At 52.2% G+C, this 23,867-nt stretch overlaps 1 protein-coding gene across 6 annotated transcripts in view; it reads right to left on the bottom strand.

The window, feature by feature from the left end:
* Positions 1-23,867, bottom strand: part of CLEC16A (C-type lectin domain containing 16A) — a 201,819-nt gene that overhangs the window by 83,125 nt on the left and 94,827 nt on the right. For all 6 annotated transcript variants that reach the window (XR_006382353.1, XM_044234077.1, XM_044234081.1 and 3 more), the window contains 3 exons: positions 23,476-23,526; positions 20,481-20,609; positions 12,568-12,688 (listed from right to left, as the gene is read on the bottom strand). Coding sequence is in view for 5 of the 6 variants with exons in the window: in XM_044234077.1 (XP_044090012.1) it covers positions 12,568-12,688; positions 20,481-20,609; positions 23,476-23,526 (301 nt within the window). In the remaining variant the exon portion in view is untranslated. The remainder of the gene's footprint in view (positions 1-12,567; positions 12,689-20,480; positions 20,610-23,475; positions 23,527-23,867) is intronic.

Raw genomic sequence — 23,867 nt, 5'->3', positions numbered from 1 at the left:
TCTCAACACTGGCTGCACAACGGAATCCTCCAGGAAGCACTTAGAGATGCCAGAGCCCTATCCCCGGAACAAGTGAGTCAGAGCTTTCTGGAGTGGGGCCTGGACAAAGGTAGTGTTTGAAGCTACTCAAGTCATTTTAAGGCATAACACAGAAGGAGGATCTGCACGGTCACCTTCTTTCTACAGAGGGAGCCCAAGGTCAGAAGCCGCTGGCCCACCCACCACCCGCCCTAGGGAGTTAGGCACAAGTAAGGGGCCCAGAAGCCATTCTTGTGACGCAAAGACGCATGAAGGGCAGTGCAGGAAACCAATTTTCACTTCTATTTTCAGGCAGGTCAAAATGAAATGACAATTTCAACTTTTGAATGTCACAGGATTTCTACTCTGTACACTTACTGATAGCTTAGCAGAGCAAACACCATTTGACATTCACTTGAAGAAAAAAATCAGTCCAGACCACCTATGGTGCCCCACAACCGATGGTCACTGGGAAACAGGGCAATCCTTGTCAAATCTTCACGTCCTGACATCTGCTTAAATCAGAGATCCAGTGATCAAGTGCTTCCTATGTCTTGACTTTGACCTCTACTTAGGAATTTGGGTGGTAACACTAATCTGAATGAAACACATCTCCCCGCTGGGAGGGAGCACAAAGAAGGTGCTTGTCCCCTTTCCCTGCTTCCTGTGCTCTCCAGCAGGGACGAGGGTGAGCTGGAAGGTGAGGACAGGGGAAAGCAGCACGGGCTTGGTAGCAGGACCCATGCTGGGGGAAGTGGCACCAGCATCCCAGCCTAGGGGAGAAGAGAGGTACAAGGCTGGTGGCCCTTTGATGATGGTCACAATGTATGTCACTGCGTGGGTCTCCCCAGAGATTTGTTTTGGGTGCTCTGTGGTTGATCAGGTTTCAGGGCCAGAAACCAATCCTCCCCTCCTGAGGCCTGAGCAGTCCTGTGTTGTCCCTGGTGGCCGGATGGGGCTGGGGAAGGGGATGTGTGGTGGGCGGGGAAACCCGTAGCTTCAGGCTGAGGAACCCTGTGTAGGCAGAGCCCCAGACAGTCTCACTGCGTGGGCTGGAGCGAGGGATGTCTTGAAACTCAACATTAACCCTCAACCCCACGCCCTCCACGAATTCCTGTTCCCGTGGCAGCTCACTGCCCCCGCCTGTCAGCCACATGTGGTCAAAGAGGCTGGCTTCAGCAGCACCATGGGGCGGGGGCTGGTGGGGAGGTGCTCAGGAGCCACTCTGAAGCCAGTGGTCCGGGGTGAGACTCTTCTGTGTTCCCCTGACTGGAGCAGCACAGGTGGGACAGATGGGGATACAGGGCAGGAACATGCCCAACAGGTCACAGGCAGGATTCAGGGGGGGGTTGTCTCTGGAGGGTTTTAACAGCCACTTTGAAAGGACGCCCCAGGCTCTTGTTGGGGGAGAAAGACCGTGGAGGAAGCTGGCAAACCAGAGAGAGGTCAGTTTCCAGAGTCTGCACCAGTGGGGGCCAGATTCTGAATCTACCTCATGCCCAAAGTGGCAGGATTTGCAGAGAGCATGGTTGTAGGGGTGAGAGAGAGAGAGAAGGGGGGCTGCTCCAAGGCTTTTGGCCTGAGTGACTGCACAGATGGAACTTTCCACTTACTGATTGGGAAAGACGCTCACGTTTGAGTAGATGCGCTGTTGGCTTTTGCTGGCCAGGCCCTATCAAGTCACCACAGGCCCCTGCCCCGCAGGCACCGTCCCTCCCTCCCGACAGCCCCGTGATGTACAGATGGAGAAATCCCAGGTTAGGGGACATGCCAAGGTCAGAGAGCCTGAGGGTGCTAGGGCCCTGTGGGCTTTCCTGGCGGCCTTGGAACACAGCCATATCAAAATCAATCTGCTTCCCAGGGGCCGTGCCATGCCTCCCAAGAGACGGTTCCTTGAGCACATCTAAGCCACCAGGTCCCCTCTGATCAGGGGAAACAAAACTGTGGCCCCATTTTCAAACACATGGGAAGGACTGGGATTTGGGTAAAACACTTATGTTGTAAATTGTCTTCAGAAAAAATATACCATTTTCATAGGCAAGGAAGGAAAAAGCTCAAAACCAGTCTCTTCCACTCAAATACCTCATTTCCCAGTGCACAGAGTAGAACTGAGAAATTCTGCTTCGTAGAGGGGAAAAAAAAAATCTTAATTTCTGTCTTTTCCAGAAGAACTTGTCTTAGGACTATTTGAATACATAACTGACAACAGAGGGTACAGTCATTAGATGACCTTGTGATTTCAGCAAAATGTGTCTCTCTAATGCAGCTCAATTATGATTGTAAGTTTATAAAACAGGGAAAGATTACAGGAATATACATTAAACCACATCAATGAGCGCTACTAAGAAAAAAAAAATTAGTTCAGCAGACAGGTACCAATCAAATAATCAATACGCAGGAAACAGCTACATCACCCTGCTTTAAGAGAACCAAATAATGCTGCAATTGGATTTACTTTAAAATTTTCCACTTGAACAAAACTGACAGCTGTATTATAATCACATTTCCAGTCACTTTATAAGATACAAATTTCATTTCTCCATATTTCTACTTCATTTCTGAAAAGGGGCCAGCAACATTATTCATCAAGCACACGGAGGAGCCGCCTAATTCATAGAGAGGGGGGAAACGCTGTTAATCCCATGTTTTCTGTCCTCTTAGAGAATCGGTAGTTGAGTTTGAACATGGTTTTCTCTGATCAGTCTCGTTCAGGGTCCTGGTCGCAAAGAGGAGCCAGGGGAAAAGAGTGCAGCATTTTAGTTCTTAGGTAAAATGATGTGGGGTATTTCAACTGTTGAAATGAAGATCATCTACATGTTCAGAAAGCACCTGGGTCAGTTTAAGACTCTTGGTCTAGTTCTTCAAGGCAGGTGTGGTGGTCCGCACTGGGAGCCTGACTATCCCAATGTCTGGTAGTGATGGACAAGCATGGCTCTTAACTCACGATCCAACGTCCTCAAATTACTCAAGACAACATTTAGAAATGCCACTTTCATGTTAATGAAAGTGCCTTAAGCATTTATGAATAATTAAACATGCTGCAAAACCTCTAATCGGTTCAATCCAACGAGCCTTCTTCGAGCGCCTACTATGTGCCAGACGCCGTGCGAGCACACCGGGGAGATGACGGGAGACCCCCTGACCACGGGGCTGGAGCAGGTCCCCAGGCTGCAGGTCAGGTGAGGCACAGGTGGGGATGTCCACGGGCAGAGACGCCGTGTGCACCATATCCCCTTTTAGGGACAAAGAGCCCTGGGGGGATGCGGGCTGGAGAGTCACAAAGCACACTGTCCTCTGGGGGGTCGGCATCAGCAAAAAACAAGCCCGTTCTCTGGGGCTCCGCAGCTGAGCGCTTGAACTAACTTGCCCCCAAGGAACCATCGGGGTCTGAATCAAGCTTCCCCTGCTGGTTTCGGGTCTTTGCCAAGCAGCCAGCACCCACTTTCCTAAAAGTCATCTTTCCATGAGACTTGTCTATCTAGTATGCCTGCGTGGCCGCCTCCACTTCGCAGTGCATCCCATGGACAGAAAGAGTCATGGGGCTTTTGGTTCGTCAGAACTCCTACAGAAAACCTTCTAGCGGGACAAGTCGTCCCCCGCCCAGTGTGGGCGATGAATGCTAGTGACTGTTTCTGTGAGGAAAGCCTGCACCCACGGCAGGTGAGCCCGAGCATTTCTGCGGGAATTCTCTCTCTGATCTGCAGAGCAGTCCTGACGGGAGCACTACCATCCCCACTCCACTAAGAGGAAGAACGGCTCAGAGAGGTTCCCTGGTTTGCGCAAGGTCACACAGCTGGGATTCAAACTCCGTTTTTTTTTTCTGAATCCAAGGCCTGGTCCCTAAACATGACACTCCTTGAATTACATGCTGGATTTTCAGGGACTCGATTTCTCTCCTGCCACTTTCTTAAGCTTTTATTTTGAAAAATTTCAAACTTCCGGAACGGTTTAAAAAAGAGCTCAATAAACATACATATACCCTCCACCTAGAAGTCACCGACTGTTAAGGACTTAGCTGCCTTTGCTTCCTCTCTCACTATACCCACACACTCACATTTTTATTTTGTGAATCATTCCAGAGCTTCAGGCAGCATGACAATGTACTCAACACTGCAGTCTGTGCTTCCTAAAAACAAAGACGTTCTCCTGCAGAATCACAGTGCCATTATCACACTAAGAAAGGCAATAATGACCTCAAATTACATGATCCAGTCACAATCTACATGCAAATTTTCTGTTTTCATTAAAAAAAAAATTGACTTGTTCCTCTCCACCCAAGATCCAATCCAAGTGGACAGTGTCCTGTCTCCTCCTCTGTTTTGATCATCTAGAATGATAATCTAGAACTGGCCCCCTCCCCAGTGTTTTTTCCCTCTTCCGTGACCTTGACATTTTTGAAAAGCTCAAGTCAGTGCTCTTTGAGACCGTCCCACATTCTGGATCTGTCTTTCACAGGCTTTATCATTTATTCTATTTCCTAATTTTTTTTGCCAGGATGAGGCATGTGACAACGATCAGGTCATCAACAAAATAAGGTAACATAGAGAATTTTCCAGAACGGACAGATGGGACCACAAAACTATCACTGTCTTCACCAGAAAAGCAAATCAACGAGCTCACATTTTCATGACTTAAAATCAAGCCACTTGCTTGCAGAGCTTCAGAATACTGTCGCTGGCGAACAGCATCTCAGCAGTCAGGTGAACTAGCCAGGAACCTCCACACGGCCTACAAGCTCTCGCCTGTCAGGACAAGGGGGTGAAGCACGCAGAGTGCGAGGACCTGTGGAAACGGGGAACACTGCCAGGTCGCGCATGTCATTCATGTTCACATCCATGGACAAACAAAAATGTAAGAAAGAGGGGGGACTTGGCCCAAATTCAAACACAGATGCAGTACAGGTAGGGTACGGTTGTCACACAGGGAAGTGCCCACAGCTGCACTTGTTCTGGGGGAACGAGTGGTTTGCAGATGGGGGGCAGAACCAGAACAAAGGCCCTGGGGTGGGAATGTGCCCAGTGTGTCTGAAGAAAGGCAAGAAGGCAGAGAGAGCCAGGTGGTGCTAGGGACACTCAGCTTCTCGGTCACTGTACAGTCAGAGTGGGAAGGAGGCCGCTGTGAGCGAAGGGAAGACACGATCTGACTTACGTTTTGGAAGACTTACGTTTGCACTGTGTTGAGAACAAATTGGAGGGGACAAGGCAGAAGCAAGTGGCTGGCTTGTGAGACTGGCTACTACAACAATGTAGGTGACCCAGATGGCCAGGCAAACCAAGGGCCGGGGTGGAGTGGAGAGGGGTGGTCAGATCTGGATACGGCTGGAGAGAGGGGCTGAAGAGTTGCGCTGACCGACTAGGAGGCAAGCGGGAGAGAAAGAGGGGGGTCGAGGATGAGCCCAACATTCTAGGGCCTGCATGTGGCTACCACTGACCGGGAGATGGGCAGGCTGCAGGGGCAGGTCTGTGAGGAAGCTGAAGCCCCACTGTGTTGGCGTAAGCGGGAGGGGCTGAGCGGGCGGCTGGGGTTAAGTGGGGGCCCACGGCAGGACACAGCAAGTGGGTGGGAAGCACGTCTGCCCCTGGGAGGAAGCAGCCCAATGCTGCTTGCGACCCCAAGGGACCAGACCATTTCAGATTCAAGGTGAGAGCTACCTGGGTTTGTGCGACAAGATGTCTTGATTTTAAAATGTTGCAATTCATGGAAGACTGCCAGACACCAAAGGACACCCGTGGGCCTAAGGGCCAGCAGTCTGCAACCTCTCTATACCGCGCTCGCTCTGCCTTACAATAATCTGGCCAAGGTGAGTGCTGCTACTCCCACTTTATCAATGAGGGAACCGAGGCCGAGACGTGCATCGATTTGTCTCAGGTTGCATGGCGAGGAAGAGGCAGAGCTGGGATCCAGAGGCCAGGTCCGTCCTCTCCTGAGTCTGTATTTTTCTGGGACCCGGGGTTTCTTCCATACACTCACTCCCTTCTTAAACAGGCAGGCCCTGGGCTAGAAACAGCAGGGGGAGAGCTGATGGGAGGTCCAGGGCAGCTTGCCTTGCCAGGAGATGAGGACAACCAAAATAGCATTACTGTTGTTAATAATTAGCTTCGAAGGCTTGATGGGTTGGGTTCCAGAGAACTAGCTGAATCAAACAGGACAGGTCTCCATGCAATAAACAGTCCACGTGCCTGGGCCATAAAGCAGAACCCAGGCACATTTGAAACCCATTGGCTGGGGCAAACCAGGGTGTGCGAGAGCCTGCTGGGCACCACTTTTCGGACAATACTCTGGCAGGATCAGTACCGCAGGCCTGGCCTTGCAACAGGGCTCCCTGCTGTAACGCTGCCCCTGGCCCCATAAACCTACCCTCATACTGAGGCCAGGGAGGCCCCTTCTGAGATACACACGTGGATGTTCTCACCAGGTAAAAAACACATGTCACTGTTCTTAGAAGAAAGCCCCAGGTCCCTGATCCACCTATGAGGCCTACATGTTGGGCCCTGGGGCAATCTCAATCTCACCTCACCACCCTGCCCTACCTCGCCACACTGCTGCTTCTCATCTTCCTTAACTCCCCATTAACCCCAGGACCTTTGCTAGTGCCACACCCTGGGATGCCAGCACCTGCCCCTACCTCCAGCCCTCAGATGGGTGCTCGCTCCCCCAGAAGTCTCCCTGACCTCCAGACAGGTCAACCCCTGTTACCTGAGCTCCTTGGCACAGCGGCCGGTCTGCCTTTGCTCTGTGTGATGATGTCATCGGTGTTCACCTCCCCCACAAGACTGACCTCAAAAAAGAAAACGTTTCTGCTCCGGAGATTGGTCTTCACTTGAATTATTTGAGGAACAGACCCCATTAAAGCCCAGGACACAGAGGCTTATTTCTTGGAAAGTCTGTCCCTTGTTCAGAAGTGATGCCCTTCCTACTTATCTGGGATTAACAACGCCCTTTCTTTTATGAAATGATAGTTCATAAATGCTATAAAAAAAAAAAAAAGACTTGGTAACACAAAAATTGGCAATCCTGTCCCCAGAGGTTGTGTGGTATTTTATTTTTGTTCTGACACTTCCCTGGGCTGTACAGTCCCGAGATTGGGGAACCACAGGGAAGGATATACTACAGGGACATTTTCCAGGCCCCCTAACAAGGAAGCCTGCACCTGGGTGAGGAAGCAGACCTGGAGTGCGAGGACCGGTTTATGTGCCGACACTTCTCTGGAGGCTGGGGATCCCCCCGCATAGACCACGGGCTCTAGTGAGGAGCTGCTGTCGCTGTTACGCCACAAGGGGAGATGCCAAGAGCTATGCAATGGTCACAGGAGTTGGCTCAGCCAATGGAACGTCACCAAACACGGGAACTCTGAAATTCATGACTGTCTGCGGAAAACCACTTCTGAGGAGAATGTGGAGAGGGTTCCGACCCTCTCCCGGGACATCCCGGCTGGGCTACCTCCCAGCACCTCTTCTCAGCCCACCCAACTAACCTTCCTCAACTGTCTGGAACCAGCCCCTCCTTCAGGGCTGTCCCCCTGGCTTACAAAATCACTGTCTCCTGACTCCTCGCTGCCCGCACTGTCCCCAGAACCCAGAGTCCAGCTGGGTCTCCAGAACTGCCAGAAAATACCATCCCCAGACTGTACTCCCATCCCCCTTTCCCCACTGCTCCTGGCCCCCGGAACCCTGCTGTGCCTCCTAAATGGCCTCCTAGCTTACCACACCAGGCACTGTTCAGGCACTTCATGTATATTAACTCATTTACTCCCATTATACAGATGACAAAACTGAGACACCAAGACATTAAGGTACCTGTCGAAGGCCACAGGTTGGCAAGTTACAAGGGCAAAGCTGGGATTTCACACCAGACACAAGTCTGGCTCCCTAGCCCCTCGAAATGGCTCACGGGCCCCTGCTGGGACCGTGGGACCTGGCCATTCCAGTACACTTTCAGGATCCATGTCTCTGGGAACCCTCAGATGGCTTCCCACTTCCCTGGACCTGAGATCTGGTTCATCTCAGCCCCTCCCCCCTGACTCCTCACCCACTGGCCCCACCCAGCTCTCAGGTCATGCTCTCTCCCACCTCCCAGCCTCACCTCTGCCATCCCCTCTAACTGGTGGGCCTCGGTTTTGCATTTCCTCAGAATCTTCTGGTCCCTCCCTACATGGCAGCTAACCAGAGAAGCCTTCTCTAACCAGGGTGGGAGATCTTCCCTCCCAGTTATTCTCCAGCACAGACCCGGTTTGTCACCTCCACGGACCATCTCAAACAACCCATAAATACCCGTTGGCGGTCCTCCCATCCCCAAACCGCGCAAAGCGGAAGCACCACGGAGCGGAAACCAATCACACCGCTAGTTCCCTATCACATCCCAGCTCCCAGCACTGTGTCTGGCATACAGCAGGTGCTCTACACATAGCTGAATGAGCCACGGGTTTTACAGAATGGTTCTCACGAATGGATTTAGAAAATCCGAATACAAGATGAGGTGTGGGAAGCACGTGGTGTGGGGACAACACGCACCTGCCGGCTGGGAAGAGGCTGGGAAGGGATTCAGAAGTTTCCTGAGCATGCCCGGTATCTACTTAGGATATTTAGATAATGGAGGAATTTCTCCCGGCTGTGATTGGCTGTATTTTCTAGAAACAGGCAAGACTCCTTCCGGAAGGCTCTGACGCCAGTGCTGGCAGGAACCTGGGTTCTTCTCACAGCCTTGTCCTCAGGGCACGCCGGGGGACTGCTGGCCAGTAGGCCCGTGAGAGAACACACAGGAGTGCCCTACCTGGATCGGGGGCATCTTCCTTCCTCTGGGCCCAAGCAGCCCCATGCTGTCAGGATATGCTCCTCCAAACGTTGTTGGAGCAGAAAACACCCACTCCCGGAGCCCAGCAGTCCACGTTGGACACACTGATCTGGCAGCCGCATGGGGGCAATGGCTGGCTCTCACCCCCGAGCACCTGCTACGCGCCAAGTGATCACCAACGTGATCTCGTCTGATTTTCAGTGGCTCTCTCTGCACGCCTTTGAGAACCATTTTAAAGGGCAGGCCACTGAGCCTCAGGAACATGAAGGCCCCAAGCTGGGTCACAAGGCCGACGACCTCCAACTACCCGAGGGGCAGCCAAGGCGGGTGTCAGTGTGGCTGGCCAGCCCTCCCTCCTGCTCCAGCTCCACCCAGAGCCACAGCAGGGCCGGGGAAGTGCACGATCCAGAACAGAAGGGACCCAGTTAGTGACAAAGAGCAGCCCCAAGTCCTTCTCTGTGAGAGAAGTATTTATAGATGCAGTGACAAGATGTCTTCCATTGGCTTTCCTACACTCGGAGGAGCCGAGGTGGGGAGGTACTCTGAAAAGAGAGATGGCAGAGCAGATGGAAAGAGACGTAGAGCAAGACTAATAACCCTTGAAGCTGAAGCCGGGGTACGTGGAGATTCACAGTGCCATTCTCTCTAAAAGTCTCATCTATTTTATCCCGTCAAGCTAGCCTTCTCTCCCCACCCCCTTCCCTCACGACTGCCAGGCCCTGACATGGGCCCCACACCATGCTCCTCTCCAGCGAAAGCAAAACAGGCTCGAGCAGTCAGCTCTGCCTCCTTTGGGCGGGGGGGTGACGATGGCCTCCAGCATGCTCCTGGTCCAGGGCCACCCTGTCCGAGCACACCAGGCACACCTGCCCAGAGGCCTGTGGCTGGTGAGCAGACACGTGACATGGCTTCTGTGTACTCGTACGCCGTGGTTTCTTATCAGAGGGCGACAAGCTCAGTAAACACACTTTAGGTCACCTCTCCTGGCGGTGCAGAGCCGGCGTGCCTTTGAGCCTGTCCACCCACATCACGTCGCCTGCAATAAAGCCGACCAGCTCCCAGCATTTCTCCCTGAGTCAGCTTTCTTCAAATCACGGCGCTCACGAGAAGCATGCCCAGCTTCCAATCATTCAGCAAATATGAATGCCTTTGCCTACATTATGATGTTGCTGGTTATTTTATATACTTAGAGGGCATTTTGTGACATGCGAGGCATACCGATTTTTTCTCACTGGAAGGTCAGACGCTCCCGCATTTAAGAACGATTACTGGGAGAGATACAAAGGGAAAAGAACACAAAATCCAATGACAACACATGCTATCTTATTCTAGTACCATGTGCTCATAAAATCCATAATTCCTAGTACTTTCTGGATGGCACTCTCTTAAGCAAAGACATAATTTGTGACCAGGCTGGGTAAAGACAGACAGCCATTACTTTCTTAATGGCCAACTACCCAAAAAGGCTCAGTTAAGTGATCTCAACTAGCAATCTAATCAATTAAAATTGATAAGTGAAATACTTTTAACCTTTATTTCAGCAGGCTATTCCTGGGGGGGTGGTGCAGAGAAGGAAGGAATGTGAATTCCCAGCATAAAATCTAATTCCATTTCATGGATACAAATATTCTTGCTACCCTGATGGAGAGGTCCCTTTGAAAGAAAGCTATTTCCCTCTTCCCTTGACTCAGATCAGAGAAAGACTGGTTTATGGTTCTCTGCAGCCAACTCAATCAATTTAAACCCTTAGAGAAATCCCTATGGCAATTTCTCAAGGAGGAAAGGACCAAAGGAGATAAGCACAGATAGCACAAAGGGGACACAGCTTCTTTGTTCTTCCGAGAGAGAAGAAGAAAAGAGAATAAGGAGAGGGCAAGAAGAAATTAGGGACACCTGGGAGGCTCAGGTGGTTAAGCGTCCAACTCTTGGTTTTGGCTCAGGTCATGATCTCAGGGTCATGAGATCAAGCCCCGAGTCGGGCTCTGAGCTCAGCAGGGTGTCTGCTTGAGATTCTCTTTCTCTCTCTCTGCCCACGTCTCTCAATGAAATAAATAATTCTTAAAAAACAAAAAAAAAAAAGTTAGACAAGAGGGTAAAACCCGTAATAATTACAGGGAATTTTCTATATGGGGAGAGTGCTCTCTTCTTTCTATGCATCACATTTAATTAGCAGGTAACACAGCATACGGTTTCTTGAGCACAGTCAGATGCTAGACACTATGCTCTGTCATATAATATTTCATATTATATTCTGCTCAAGTCTCAAAACAAGCCCATCATATAAGGAAGTTCATCACCATTTTCCAAGTGAGGAAATGGAAGTTGTAGGGGTTTTGATCATTCATTGTGAATACACAGCAGGGGGTCACGTGCCAACCCTCAGTGGTCTAGATCATGATTGCTCGTCGCACAACTGAACACTTTTGTTCAAACTCATCCAACGGTACACTAAAACTTAGTGAATTTTGTCAGGTGTAAACTGTATTTCACGAAAGCTGAGTTAAAGCTGAGTTAAAGTTGTGGAGACCCTGTCCTTACCATACACCACAAAGAGTGGCCATCCGCCGCTCCTGCCTGCTAAGCTTCCATCTCTTTCTGCATTTCCTTTGAGGGCAACCTTCCTCCTCCCTCTCACATGAAGAGGGCCCCACTTCTCAAGAAATGGGCCCCACTTCCCAGCTTGGGGTTCGCCACATGACCCTGGCCTTGCCCAGTTGATGAATCACACTCTTCTGACAACAATTGGTTCAGGGATGGCCCACCAACCCATGCCAGGCCAGAGAGCCCTGCTGTGGACTTCCACGGAAGTTACAGGAAAAGGAAGCTCTGTTTCTGTCAGGTCTGCTTAGCTGGTTCAGCAGGATTTGGAATTGCAGATGGCCACCTTGTTGCCACCTGGTGAGAGTCCTCCCGAAGATGAAGCCAGAACAAAGGGAAGCCGAAATGAGACAGGGTGGCAGCTTCCTGATGATACTGCTTGAGCACCTAGATCCAGCTATGCCTGAAGGCAGACATAGTCCTGGACTTTTCAGTGACACCAGCCAGTTCCCCTTTCTTTTTCCCTAAGCTCACCCAAATTGGGATTTCTGTCCCTTATAACCAAAGAATCCTACCATATCACAATGCCTCTAAGAAAGAGAAAACCACCTTGACCATCCATGTGCACCTGCCCTTCAGCAAATGGAGGAAAGCAAGAGTGGTATGCGTGTGAGGCGGATTACAGGGGCTCGACCGGGCTTTGGCCCACTGGCACTTTTAATCACAGCCTCATGCTCAAGCTGCTGCAGAGAGCATGGCGTACTGTGTGGTTAGGGACGAAGCCCACAGCTGCAGGCTGAGCACACACTTCTCCAGCCTCCCCCACTCCGCCTCACCTCCAGGCTGATGATTTGCACTTCTGCAAGTTCTCCCCTTTTCCGCAGCAGAGGCCTTGCATCACTAGAATCCAACAGAGACCCCTTACTACACAAACCAATCACGCTCCGGTTATGTGGAGGACAGGGACGACTCCCCCTCACCCCACACAGCTCCACCTGGGCTCTGGTAAGCAGAGCCCGCAGATGGACTGCCAGGGGCCCAGGAACAAGCGCCCTTCTTTGAGTCTGACAGGATGTGCACACTCTGTTAGCTTTTGGTGACAGATCAACGGCGGGAGCAAACACAGGTCACACCCCGACCTTCCCAGTGACACCGGAGCCAGTGTGGCAACGAGCGCATCCCTCCCTGCCCCTACCCGTCCATCCCCCGCGAGGGACTCACTCAGATCTAGCACGTCATCCGTTTTGATCAGGTCCTCCTCCCGCGTCAGGGGCAACTGGGTCTCGGGCTCCCCTCGCAGCTGCAGCGACAGGGAGCGGAGCATGAAGAACACCCGAATGGCCTGCGTGGACAGTTCAGGAGCAGAGGAGAAAGAAACTGTAGTTATTCAGGGGAAGCGCTCTGTGTGCAGAAATCACACAGGAACTCTTGATTTATACAAACAAAACCAAACAAAGTCCACTTGTCCCCATATGATGGCCCTGGTGTTTTCGCAGCAAGGTAAATAAACAAATAATCGAAGGGGACAGGCAGTTTTTAGTTCTGCACAGGTTTGGGCCACTTGACTTTAGCTGAGCACCTGTCCTTCCGCCAGGAGCTCTCTCCTAGTGCCATGTGACCTTCACGACGCCCCTGCTTAGCAGGCAGCCCCATTTTGCAGACAATGCACTGGGACTCCAGGAGGCACATTGAACTGCCCCAGGCCACATGTCTGGGGGGACTAGAACCAGGCCTCTTTCTTCCAAGTAAACTGGCACAGAATATGGAAATCCAAATCACAAGTACTAGTGTTCCAACGTCCCGCCTAGTGAATGCAGGGGCAGGGAAGGCCTAAGAGGGTAAGATGCTCGTACGACTCAGAGCCAGCCAGACTCCATGAAAATCCTACCCCTGCCCCTCCCTGAGTGAGCGCGTTTGCAGCACAGCCTTAGCCCCTGGGCCTTACCACAGCGGGCAGGCTGTGGATGGGACAGCAGCCCTGGCGCCTGGCCAGTGTGCCGTGACTTCAGTGCTCCAAGGGCCCCTCAGACTGCCCCAGCCAGCTTTCTGGAGGCAGAGTCAGCTCCGTCAGCACAGGGATTCCCGGCCCGTGGAAGAGATGCCTGGGTGGCATCCAGTATGGCCATTGGGCATTCCCAGAGAGCAGGAAAAAAGCAGAATTCCCAGGCCCAGACCCAAAGAAGTTGGTGTAGAAAACAGCTTTTACCCCGGACCCAGCATGCCCTGAGAGCATCCCACCCCTGGGTCCTGGACTGGGGCTGAGTTGCCCACCGACGACAGACTGGGAAGCGGAGGTGCAGCCCATCGGAGAGGCCACCTCCATGCCACTTGCCCTGCCACACAGCTGATGGGCCTAGCTTCGGCATGCGCCTGAGGGAAGCAGCCCGGGAGTCGGCCATGTGAGCTCTGTGTTGGACTTGCTGGGCAAGGCCCCTGACCTCCGTGAGCTTCGATTTCCACATCTGTGAAATGGGGGTGGCAGTCCCTGCCCCGCAGGGCTGCTAGGAGACTCTGAGAGAATGCTGGGGGGAAGTGAGGAGCCCCCAGCATGTGGGCAACCATCCTTTCCTCCAGCCACCCACTAGCTGGGCACGGGGGAGGGCATGGGGACAAACCACTGTCGCCACTGGTGAGCCACACAACGATGAGTTCCAGCCCACTTCTGGTCTTCCTGTTTATAGTTCCGAGGCTACAGGCCTGGCACACGGAGAGGGGAGGCTGCCCTTCCTAGGACAAGGTGCCTCCCAAAACAAAGCGGGAGACAGGCCTTGCACAGGCTCCTGCTGACCCAGGCAACAAGGATGCCCACCAGGACATTTAAACCTGAATCCAGTCTTGGCCTGGAACTGGCAGGAGACCTGAGCCAACGCCTCCCTCTCCTAATGGAGAAAACTGGAAGAACACGATTCTACCTCCTGGATGTATCCTGAGGCCCCCTGTTCCTCTCAGTCCACCAGAAGCACTAGGGAAAGATAAGCCTTTGTAGTATAATGATGTGGGGGGCAGAGCGGTGGGGGGATTAGCCCTGATCTAATTGTCCTTAGTTTTTTACACTACAGCCTTCCTAAGACATCTGCAACAATCAAAAGAAAAAGAAGTGCCGTTCCATTTTTTAAAAATCGAAACAGCTTCTGTTTATTATGCGCCCAGAGTGTGCCAGGCACCTGGAGCACCTTACTGCAAGAGGGAACTGCTACGTGGTAAGAAACAGAGCCGGGAGGGGCAGAGCCATCCAAGTCCACGTGGCTGGGGCTGCCTTCGCTGGGCTTGGAAGCAGCGGTATCTGATGCACGTGCCCCTTAACCAAGCACACAAAGACACCCCCATGCCTGCACCAGCCTGAATGCAGAAAGCCCGAGATGCGGGAGGCCGCTTGAAATATATGGCCATCTGAGCTCTCAAGGAAGAAGTCATGGCCTTGGATGTGAGGAGAAAGGCCCATTGGTCAGGTCCAAGCAGAGGGAATGCTTCATTTCAGTGTCAAAAATCCATTCCTCTCAAAGGTTCTAAAGGCAAGGAAATCAAGCAGGATCCTTGGTGGGGGGTGAGAAAAGAGAAACATGTGTGGCTTTCTGCACACCATCACTCTGAGAACCAGAAACCTCCAACAGGAAAGGAATTCAGGGGTGCCTGGGTGGCTCAGTGGGTTAAGCCTCTGCCTTCGGCTCAGGTCATAGTCTCAGGGTCCTGGGATTGAGCCCCACATTGGGCTCTCTGCTCGGCAGGGAGCCTGCTTCCCCCTCTCTATCTGCCTACTCTCTGTTGAATAAATTTTAAAAATCTTAAAAAAAAAAAAAGAAAAGAAAAAGAAAAAGAAAAGGAGTTCAGAATTTGGCTCCTAATTTAGACCTTTTTGGTAAAACATAGCTTTGTTCTGGAAGCAACACATGGAAGATATTTGTAGAAATACAAAATAATAATAATAACAACAACAACAATACAACAATAAAAATCTGAAGAATATGACCAGCCCCACAACTTTGAGGATTCACAAAAGAGAGATAAAACAACAGGATGAGGGTCCTCAAATCCATCGCACAGCCCCCTAAGCCATAAGCACCCCATCCCTGCCTACCCAAGGCCTGCCAGGGATTGGCAGGGCTGGACCGTGTCATCTCCCTAAAGCGTTTTAATGACCCTCTGTGGTTCCCATTTTACAGACTGGAAACCAAAAGCTGAGGATGTAAGGCAGCCTGCCCACGGTGACTCAGCTAATAACCGGACTCCAAAGTCTGTTCTTCCAGCCATATGCCTTTGCCTTCAAAAGATTTAAGGCTTGGGACCCAGGCTTTTATTGAGCGCTGCTCTTTACTCTGCCAAATAAACATGCACTTTAAAAAGTATTAAAATGGAAGAAGGAATTATTGCTCTTTCTGATGCTTCCCCACAATGCCAGGAAGACGGACTCTGGATGTGCACATTAGTTTTGGAAAGGGGTGACAGCTGAGCGTGCTCGGATATAATCAAAAGGCTCATCCCCTGTGCTCCAAGGTACCTGGGAGCAAGCCCTGCAGCTGTGTGGTGGGGAAGGAGCCCCCTAGGTGGGGGGGACAGCCTCAGGGTCAGACAGACCATGCGAATAAATCACGTGAATTCCCTGCGCCTGGGCTTGAGTTCTGGGAATGCGGTACCCACCGGCCCTGATCTCGGGGCTTCCCCGGAGGTGTGCGCACAGAACCCTGGGGCAGCCCTGGATTGAGCAGTCAGGTCCAGCCCTCTCTCTGCTTCCCTTGTCCCATTTGCAAGCCACGGAGTTCGGGCGGCTGTCACCCGGATGAGGAGCCCACCAGGCCGCGGAAGTGGCTGTGAGAAACCAGTCACTCCTAGGTGGGTGCCGAAGCAGGGTCACCTGGGCCCAGCCCGCTGTGAAAACCCCTTTGGCAATATGGAGAGCGTCACACAGAAAATGTTCATGCCCCGGAACCAGAAATTCTACTTCTGGGAACTTTTCCGAAAGAATTAAGCCAAAAGAAAGAAACCCTGTGTTCGTGAAGCCTGCTCACGACAGTTTAGTTGAAAATAATGAATCCTGAGAGCACCAGAATGTCTAGCAGCAGGAAAATGCCTGAGTAAGTCACGGCAGAAGTCGCCAGATAAACTTTCTTACAGTAAGAAATGTGACTTGAATTAAAACTGCGTCCCAGCACGGAAAGCTTCCCGCTGTACAAGGGAGAGAGGAAAGGAAAGGCTGGAAGGAAGACCACGACACTCTTCCTGCCACCATGAGAAGACGTGATTGAACAAAGACAGGGAGGAGACCCGAAAAGCGACGAGGCCTTGTTTGTTTAGGGTGATGAAATCACGGGAAGTTCTTTCCTTCTACTTTCGAAACCCTGGGAGATGTTCTTTAATGTGAAACACACAGCCAAAGAATAAAGAAAAAGATCCTATTTCCTCGCGGGCAAGAGCGATCAACACCAAAACTGTTGGTGGTTTTACATGGGAACAAGGAACAGAAGTCAAGGACAAATAAAGCTTCACGTGACTCTATTTTATAATGGCTTCCAAGATTACCACAGAAAGATGGCCGGTGGCTTACACTCAGATTTTGAGATTCACCAGAAATTCCTCTCCCTAACTCTTCTCTACCCTGGAACTTCAGTAGATGGCTAAAAACTCTCTTTCTTTCCCTCCTGGGACACTAGACCGCTCCACCCCTGTTTAACCAACGTTTCCTAAGCTCTTCCTGCCTGCCGGGCACCTTACAGCCCTCTTTCTTGTCTACTTTGGGAAGGAGCTAAGAGACCAGACACATGAGGACTTGAGGCTCAGGGAAGGTCAGCAACTTGCTCAAAGGCACATAGCTAGAGCTGGCATTGAACCTTGGCTGGTCCCACCAGCCTGGGCTCACTCTTAACTGCTTCTCTCAGCTGCCCCTGGGATAGGTCGAGCCACATCCCCATTTCTGCTTCCACGTTCTCATCAGATGCCAGCAGTTCCCATGACTTTTGTTTCAACGTGAACTCCCCTTAGCAGCTAGCATGGCTCAGGGGACTCTTGCCATTTGGGCCTTATTTTATATTATTTGTTCACAGTCTATTCCTGCATTCTGCACAGTGCCTGACTCCTAGAAAGCCACTCAACAAATACATCAAATGAAAGAAGGAAGAGAATAAATTGCAAAATGTAAGAGGGACGTCGTGACTTTTGGTGTCAGTTGCCTCCCTGTGGCCTGCAAGGCCTGACCATCCTCCTCTCCTGTCCCCTCCACTCACTTGTCACTCTGCTCCTTGAACTTGCTACATTCTTCTGCGTCTCAGGGACTCGGCACTCACTGACCCCTCGGCCCTGTTCATTTCTGCACCCTCGGGCCCAGCATCTGGCATCCAGTAGGCAACCAGGGGCTCTCTGGTGATTGAATGGAGGACTATTTTATAAGTTAAGAATGATGCATTAGTAAGGGGTGTTTGAACTTCTTTAATAAGCCCTTAAAGGAAATAAAAAGTGGGATTTCTGAAAAGTGTCAGCCTCCTGAAAGTTAAAAGTCTGCTTGGTGGGGGAAAAAAAAGAAAAAGAAGAAAACCTTTGAATCCAAAAAGATGAAATGGAATGTTCTTTGGATGAAAGCAAAGAACTTGAAACAAACCACATAAGCCCTCAATTGCTTGCTAAACCATACACTTCCTTCAGCTCAAATTCAAAGCACACTGCTGTGTTCTGTGTTTGAAAGGGACACAGGAGCTAAGCTTCTGGACGATTCTAGACAGCTGCCTTGGAACAGGAACTGGACTGAGGTGAGTGGCTGAAATCTTCCTTCAGAAGCAAAGGGAAGTTTCTCTCAGGTAGATGGCTTCACTTTGAGATGGCAGGGCCGTTTTATAAATCCTGCCACCTTCTCCCTGGCTCTAAACCCAGGGACCCTGAGACTTGAGGGTTGATTGTATAAACTCGTAGGACAAACAAAGGCTGCACAAGAGACCCCGGGGAAGCCCAGGCATTCCCAAGGGCTCTCAGTCTGTGTTTCAGGTAGACAGGTGGGTGGCACAGCCCTGGGAACTTACAACCAAGTGAGATGTCAGGGGGCAAAGGGACGAAGGGAACCCCTACCCCTGAGAACTACTACTGGCCTTCTGTGCCCTGCCTTTCACTGAATCTCCACAGTGACTCTGGCAAGGCAGGTATGTGCTGCTTTGAGATGGGAAAAGGAACCCCGGAGCCCAAGCGATCCTCCCTCTGCCATATGCCTTAGCCTTGAATTTCTCCCATCCTCTCCTGTGGATCAGGACCGTCTACCCCAAGCCAGCAGGGCCTGATGTCGGGATCAGCTAACAAGACCAAGGTCCTCCGTGGGCTCTAAGGCCCGGGAACCTGGCCCCCTCCAGCCTCATCACTTCTCAAAAAGCCTCCCTCACTCTGGGCTCCAGCCATGTCCCCTCCCTAGGGGTGCCGGAATGAGCCACATCTGTCTGGGCCTTTGCCTCCCCTGCTGCCCAACCAATCCCTCTGTTGCCCGTTCTGCCCCCCTCCCCAGGGAGGATGAGGGCTTGACCTCATGTTCCTTTAGCAACAGCCTCAGCCTCACAGACTGGCAACACCCTCCCTCCCTTGTCCTGCACATGGACTCCTTGAGGACTGAGGCAGTGTATGTTATGTCCCTGGTGTCCAGCACAAAGTAGGGCTAATAGATACAATGAAGGGAGCAGTGGGAAGAAGCAGGTCAGAGCGGCTAAGAATGTGGGCTCTGGAGGCCACGCTGCCTGCACGGAGTCCTGGCTCTGCTACTTATTAGCTGGGGGACCGTGAGCAAATCACTTGATCTCATCATGTCTCAGTTTCTTCCTCTGCAAGATGGGTTCCTTTGATGCCAACTTCCTAGGACGGTGGTAGAATTCCATGAGGAGGGTCAGACAAAGAACTGGTATGAACGACACACGTGATATCAAACACGAGCTCATCTAAGTGTTGAGCAACTGGGGCCCCGGAGACCAAAAGAGAAGGCAGAGTGCAACCCAGAACAGCAGCTCTCACCACCCAGAGCCTTCCAGACCTCTGGTTCAGGGGACAAGGTGGGCCTCGGGGACAGGACCTCTGTGCTAGCCTCGCCAGGGAACATCTCTGAGGCCAACCAAAGGGTGAGCACACCCGCCTGTGAACAAGTTGCCAACATAACCTGCGTTTGTCAGAACCGGTCCTAGGGTGCTGTCTGATGCCGTGATGCCCAGTGCAAACACTGCCACCCACAAACACGCTCGTGGGCCTGGCCACGGGGCCTGCAGGGCTGCCTGGGAGCCTGAGGAAGGAGGGTGTCACTGGCTCAGACGGGGTGGGTCCTGCCATGAGGTCTGTGGCTTTGGTCAGAGAGAAGGGAATGTTCAGTGACTAAAACACACAAGTCGGCTTTCCTCTGCAGTCCCCTCCCGCTCCGAGGCCTCTGAGGCAAAATCACCGCCCAGGTGGAGGAAGACCACGGAATCCTCCTGTTGGAGGCCAGTCCAGCAGGTCCCTCCTGCTTCTCAAAATCCCCAAATTAACACCTCGGCCGCTCTGGTCAGATGGGGATTAGCTGAGCAGCAGAGGGCAAGGAACTCATCTAATGCATCCATTCATGTCTCCAGGGAATGATTTTCTAGGAAGAGGTGATGGTGCTTTCTAAGAAAGAAACTGATCTTACGCGAGAGATAAAATACTGTGAACAGCCCGCCAGCCAGCTTCAGAAAAACGGCGCTGATAAGGGACGCGCACTCCCGCAGGGTTCCGAGAACTCGTCTGCTTTTCACACAGGGGAGCGGGCTGGCTAGAGTCATGGTCTCATGTGCGTGTGCCTCACCCCCAGAGCCCTCAGATACCTTACCATGGCGCTGTGGTGCCGTCTCTGGGGGTCCCGAGCCCCTCTGGGACGGAATTTCACACCGAGGCCTCCCCTGCCCTTGCCTGTTCCAGGTTCAGAGGCGGGTCCCCAGAGCTGGGGGCTGGGGCCCTGCTCTGCACCCAAGGCAGCCTGCCTGGCCCTCACACAGGGGAATCTCAATCCTGCTTCGGCCAAGGGCAGCTCGCCTTGGGAAGTTCCTCCCAGTGGCGGGACGCCGGTGCGGGGTGATGTCATCCGCCCCTGTCCCAAAGTGGGTTGAAAGGCAGGCTCTTGACCTGGTCAGATGGCGGCCCAGGAGAGGTGGGTCCCGCCTGCGCTTACTCACCCGCCGGGTCTTCTCCACGTCGCCACACGGCAGCCGCTTCACAAAGTCGATGCCAGTCAGTGGCGTGCCCGTGGGGGGCAGGAGGATGGAGGCGTCCATCATGAGATACTCCACGTTCATGGGCTTCATCTAGAAGAGAGACGTCAAAGGAAACCTCACCAAAGGGAGGAAGAGGACGCAGCAGGTTACCCAGGCCCCTCGCCTGCACCCGCGCACGGCAAGTGAATAAAGCGAGCCCACGAGAAGGCTGGCGTGAGGTCTCAGGGCAGCCCAGAGGGTGAGACATAAGCCTTTGTTTCCCAAGACACGGATTTTTTCCTTCCCTTGAGTGGCAGCTCAGACACTCCCGAGAAGCTGCCTCTGTGCTGTGAAAAGCTGTGGTCTCCCACCGGCTCATTCCCCCACACCCGGCCAGGAGCAGGGCCCTGATTGCAACCCGCCTCCCTCTCTTTGTGCTGTCAAGGATGACGAAAGCAGACGTAGTGATGGCAGCCCCCAGTTATCGTGGACTACGGACTGCGGGCAGGTGGCGAACTGCAGGCTTTGCCTGCATGATCCTACTTAATCCGCCAAGGACTCCACAAGGGATGTTTCCCGATCTGTTCATGGGAAAACAGAGACTCAGCTGGTGGGCGGCAGAACTAAGACGCAGACCCAGGCCTGCCCTGCTCCAGAATGGACTCCTGCCACATGACCACCATCTCCCTTCCCTGCCTTGTTGTCTTTACCTGGGATCATACAACAGAGCCACTTATTGAGCATCTACTAAGTGCCAGGTGTCAGCAGGGCTCACTTCCTGCTGGATAGCGCTGCTTGCTGATGCTGTTCCTTATTACAGAGGGGTCAGTGAGCTCAGAGGAAGGGTATCGGCCCACAGCCTCTGGGCCACATGGGAACAGAACTGTCTGCCTGCTTCCACACCACCTCCAGGAAGTCTTCTCTGATTACTCTGATATTTGGTAACAACATCTCCCCTCCTGGAACTCTGCTGCATCAATACAGAGAGTGAATATCCACGTGTTTTGGGACATGGACACTTCATTTCCCTGACATCATAAAGGAATGACATTTCTTAAGGTAAATTTCCTATAGAACTAACTTTACTCCTTCAAGCATTCCATGCTTTTTTGTGTGTCTTTTTGAGTTTTGTTTTTTGTTTTGTTTTTCAGAAAGTGGGCTTCCATCGTTACCACACCCTCTGCCCCTTCTGGAACATACAGCTGACTGACTACCCAGGACAGTTGTGATGAGGGCCCAGCTGTCTGGGCTAGGGAGCCGAGGAGACACTTACTGCATGCTGCCTGTCTTTTTCTTTTGGCCTCTGTAAGCAGATCTCCTGCAAAGCCTGGGGTGCCCCATCCCAAATCCCTTTATCCCAGGGCTGGGTGATGGAGCCCTGAGCTACATCGGGGGCCACCCTTGGCATCACCTTCTGGCAGTGCCTTCCAGCCTGCCCGCCGCTCCAGAGCAGCCCTCCCATAACCTGGAAGCCGCCTATGGCGGGAGGGAGAGGAAGCCGATATGAGTGGTGTGTACACTCTCCGGGGGGCATCTCCTAGGCACTTGAGCCCAGGCGCGTGGTGCGGGACCCATCTCACAGCCCGGAAAAATGGACACTGAGAACGTAAGCAACCCACGGAAGGTCATGCAGTTAGTAAGTAACAACAGCAGAGGGGCGCCTGGGTGGCTCAGTCAGTTAAGTGTCAGACTCTTGGTTTGAGCTCAGATCGTGATCTTACGGTTGTGGGATCCAGCCCTGGGTCAGAGTCGGCTTGAGACTCCCTCCCTCTCCCTTTGCCCCTCCCTCTCTGACCTTCCCCCTGATTGCACACTGAGTGTACACTCTCTTGCTCTCAAATAAATCCATTTTTTAAAAAGGCAGATACTGAGCAGAGGTTTAGGAGCCTGAGCTCACATCGTCAAGTGACATACGAGCCTTATGTTTCCAACAGGAAACCGAACTATGAACTGCGCTGCAGAACAGGACGTCCCAGGGACAAGCACCACAGCAGTTAATCCCCGAATCCACTCCCCTCTAGTGACCGGTCCAAAGAGTAGAAGACGGACACACTCTCCCAGGGGCTGGGGGAATAAGGGGGAGCAGTGGCCATCTCCAGGTGAGAGGCACGCCTGAGCGGCCCGTACACCACCAGAGCAGGCCTTGGGCACTACTGTGGTATTTCTGGAGATGATCGATGCCAACTGACATCTTCCCTGGAACAGGCTCTGCAGAGGCCTGGGACGTGCCGAGGGCGAGGACGTGGTAAGGGCCCAGCAGTCCACAACCGGTGAGATGAGCTAGGGAGCCCGGAGCCACTTAGAGCAAGCGCTTTTGTCTTTGTGACACTTAGGTTTACTACAAACTTTTTGAATCACTCCCCTCTTTGATGAGCAATGCCCACGAAAAGGACATTTATCCTCTATTTACTGAGTGCCAACTAAGGGTCAGATGACAGGGATGCATGGAAATGAACAAAATGGAGAAAGCTGTCATCTTTGGAACTGATCCTTTCCCATGACGGTGCCTGATGGATGGAAGAGAAAGGGCTGATGCTGAGCCGGTGCTGTGGACTCAAGGACAAGCAACACGCTAGAACATTCTGGAGGCACGGCAAAGGGCACTGGAGGCGAACTGCTGGGCTTTGGAATCCTGACTCTGCACCTCACTGGCTGGGCAGATGTGGGGCCTCACTCAACCTCTCTGATTCTTGCCTCCTGATCGGGGCGACAGGAGCAGTAAAAGAATGAACACATCCAATGTGCTCTACACTCCTGATTCGTATCAAAGGGAATCTTCCTGACCCATCTCTGGCACAGCCCACAGAGGGGGAGTGGGGGACCATGTGAAATTTCACCAGTGATGGGGATCAAAAGGCACCACTTCTGATTCACCTCCCCCCCAATCTCGGCCGGAAAGGCCCCAGTTAGATGGTGTTCTCCCAGTTCCGCAGGACAAGTGCGTGGGCCCCCACCTGCGTCCCAGCCCCTCACTTACTGTCATGCTCCTGTACTCATCTTCAAACATGTCCAAGAAAATTTCTTCTCCCTAAAAAGAGAGGAAGGGAGAGAGATGATGCATATTTCTTTCCGTACACACCAAAGTATTACAAACCCCAGCTCACGGCTCTTGGGGCCATCTGCTTCTCAATAGTGATTCTCGTGAATCGCCAGGAAGGACGACACACACACGAACACGAACACACACGCTCAAGCGAAAGCCCAAATATCATATGGCACCTCTCAACATTTCTCTCTTTTCTTTTTCAAGCATGTAGAGTTAGAGTCCTTCTGTCAAGGCAGCGAATTAGAACAACAAAAAGAACACCATACGTAATGAAACTACAAAAGTGGGTGAAATTACGAGTGTTTCTCCATCATCTGTGTGTT

This window comes from Neovison vison, chromosome 14, assembly GCF_020171115.1.
Source record: "Neovison vison isolate M4711 chromosome 14, ASM_NN_V1, whole genome shotgun sequence".
Lineage (NCBI taxonomy): Eukaryota > Metazoa > Chordata > Mammalia > Carnivora > Mustelidae > Neogale > Neogale vison.
The sequence above is the reverse complement of the archived record's forward strand: the minus strand, read 5'-3'. Positions and strand labels throughout refer to the sequence as shown.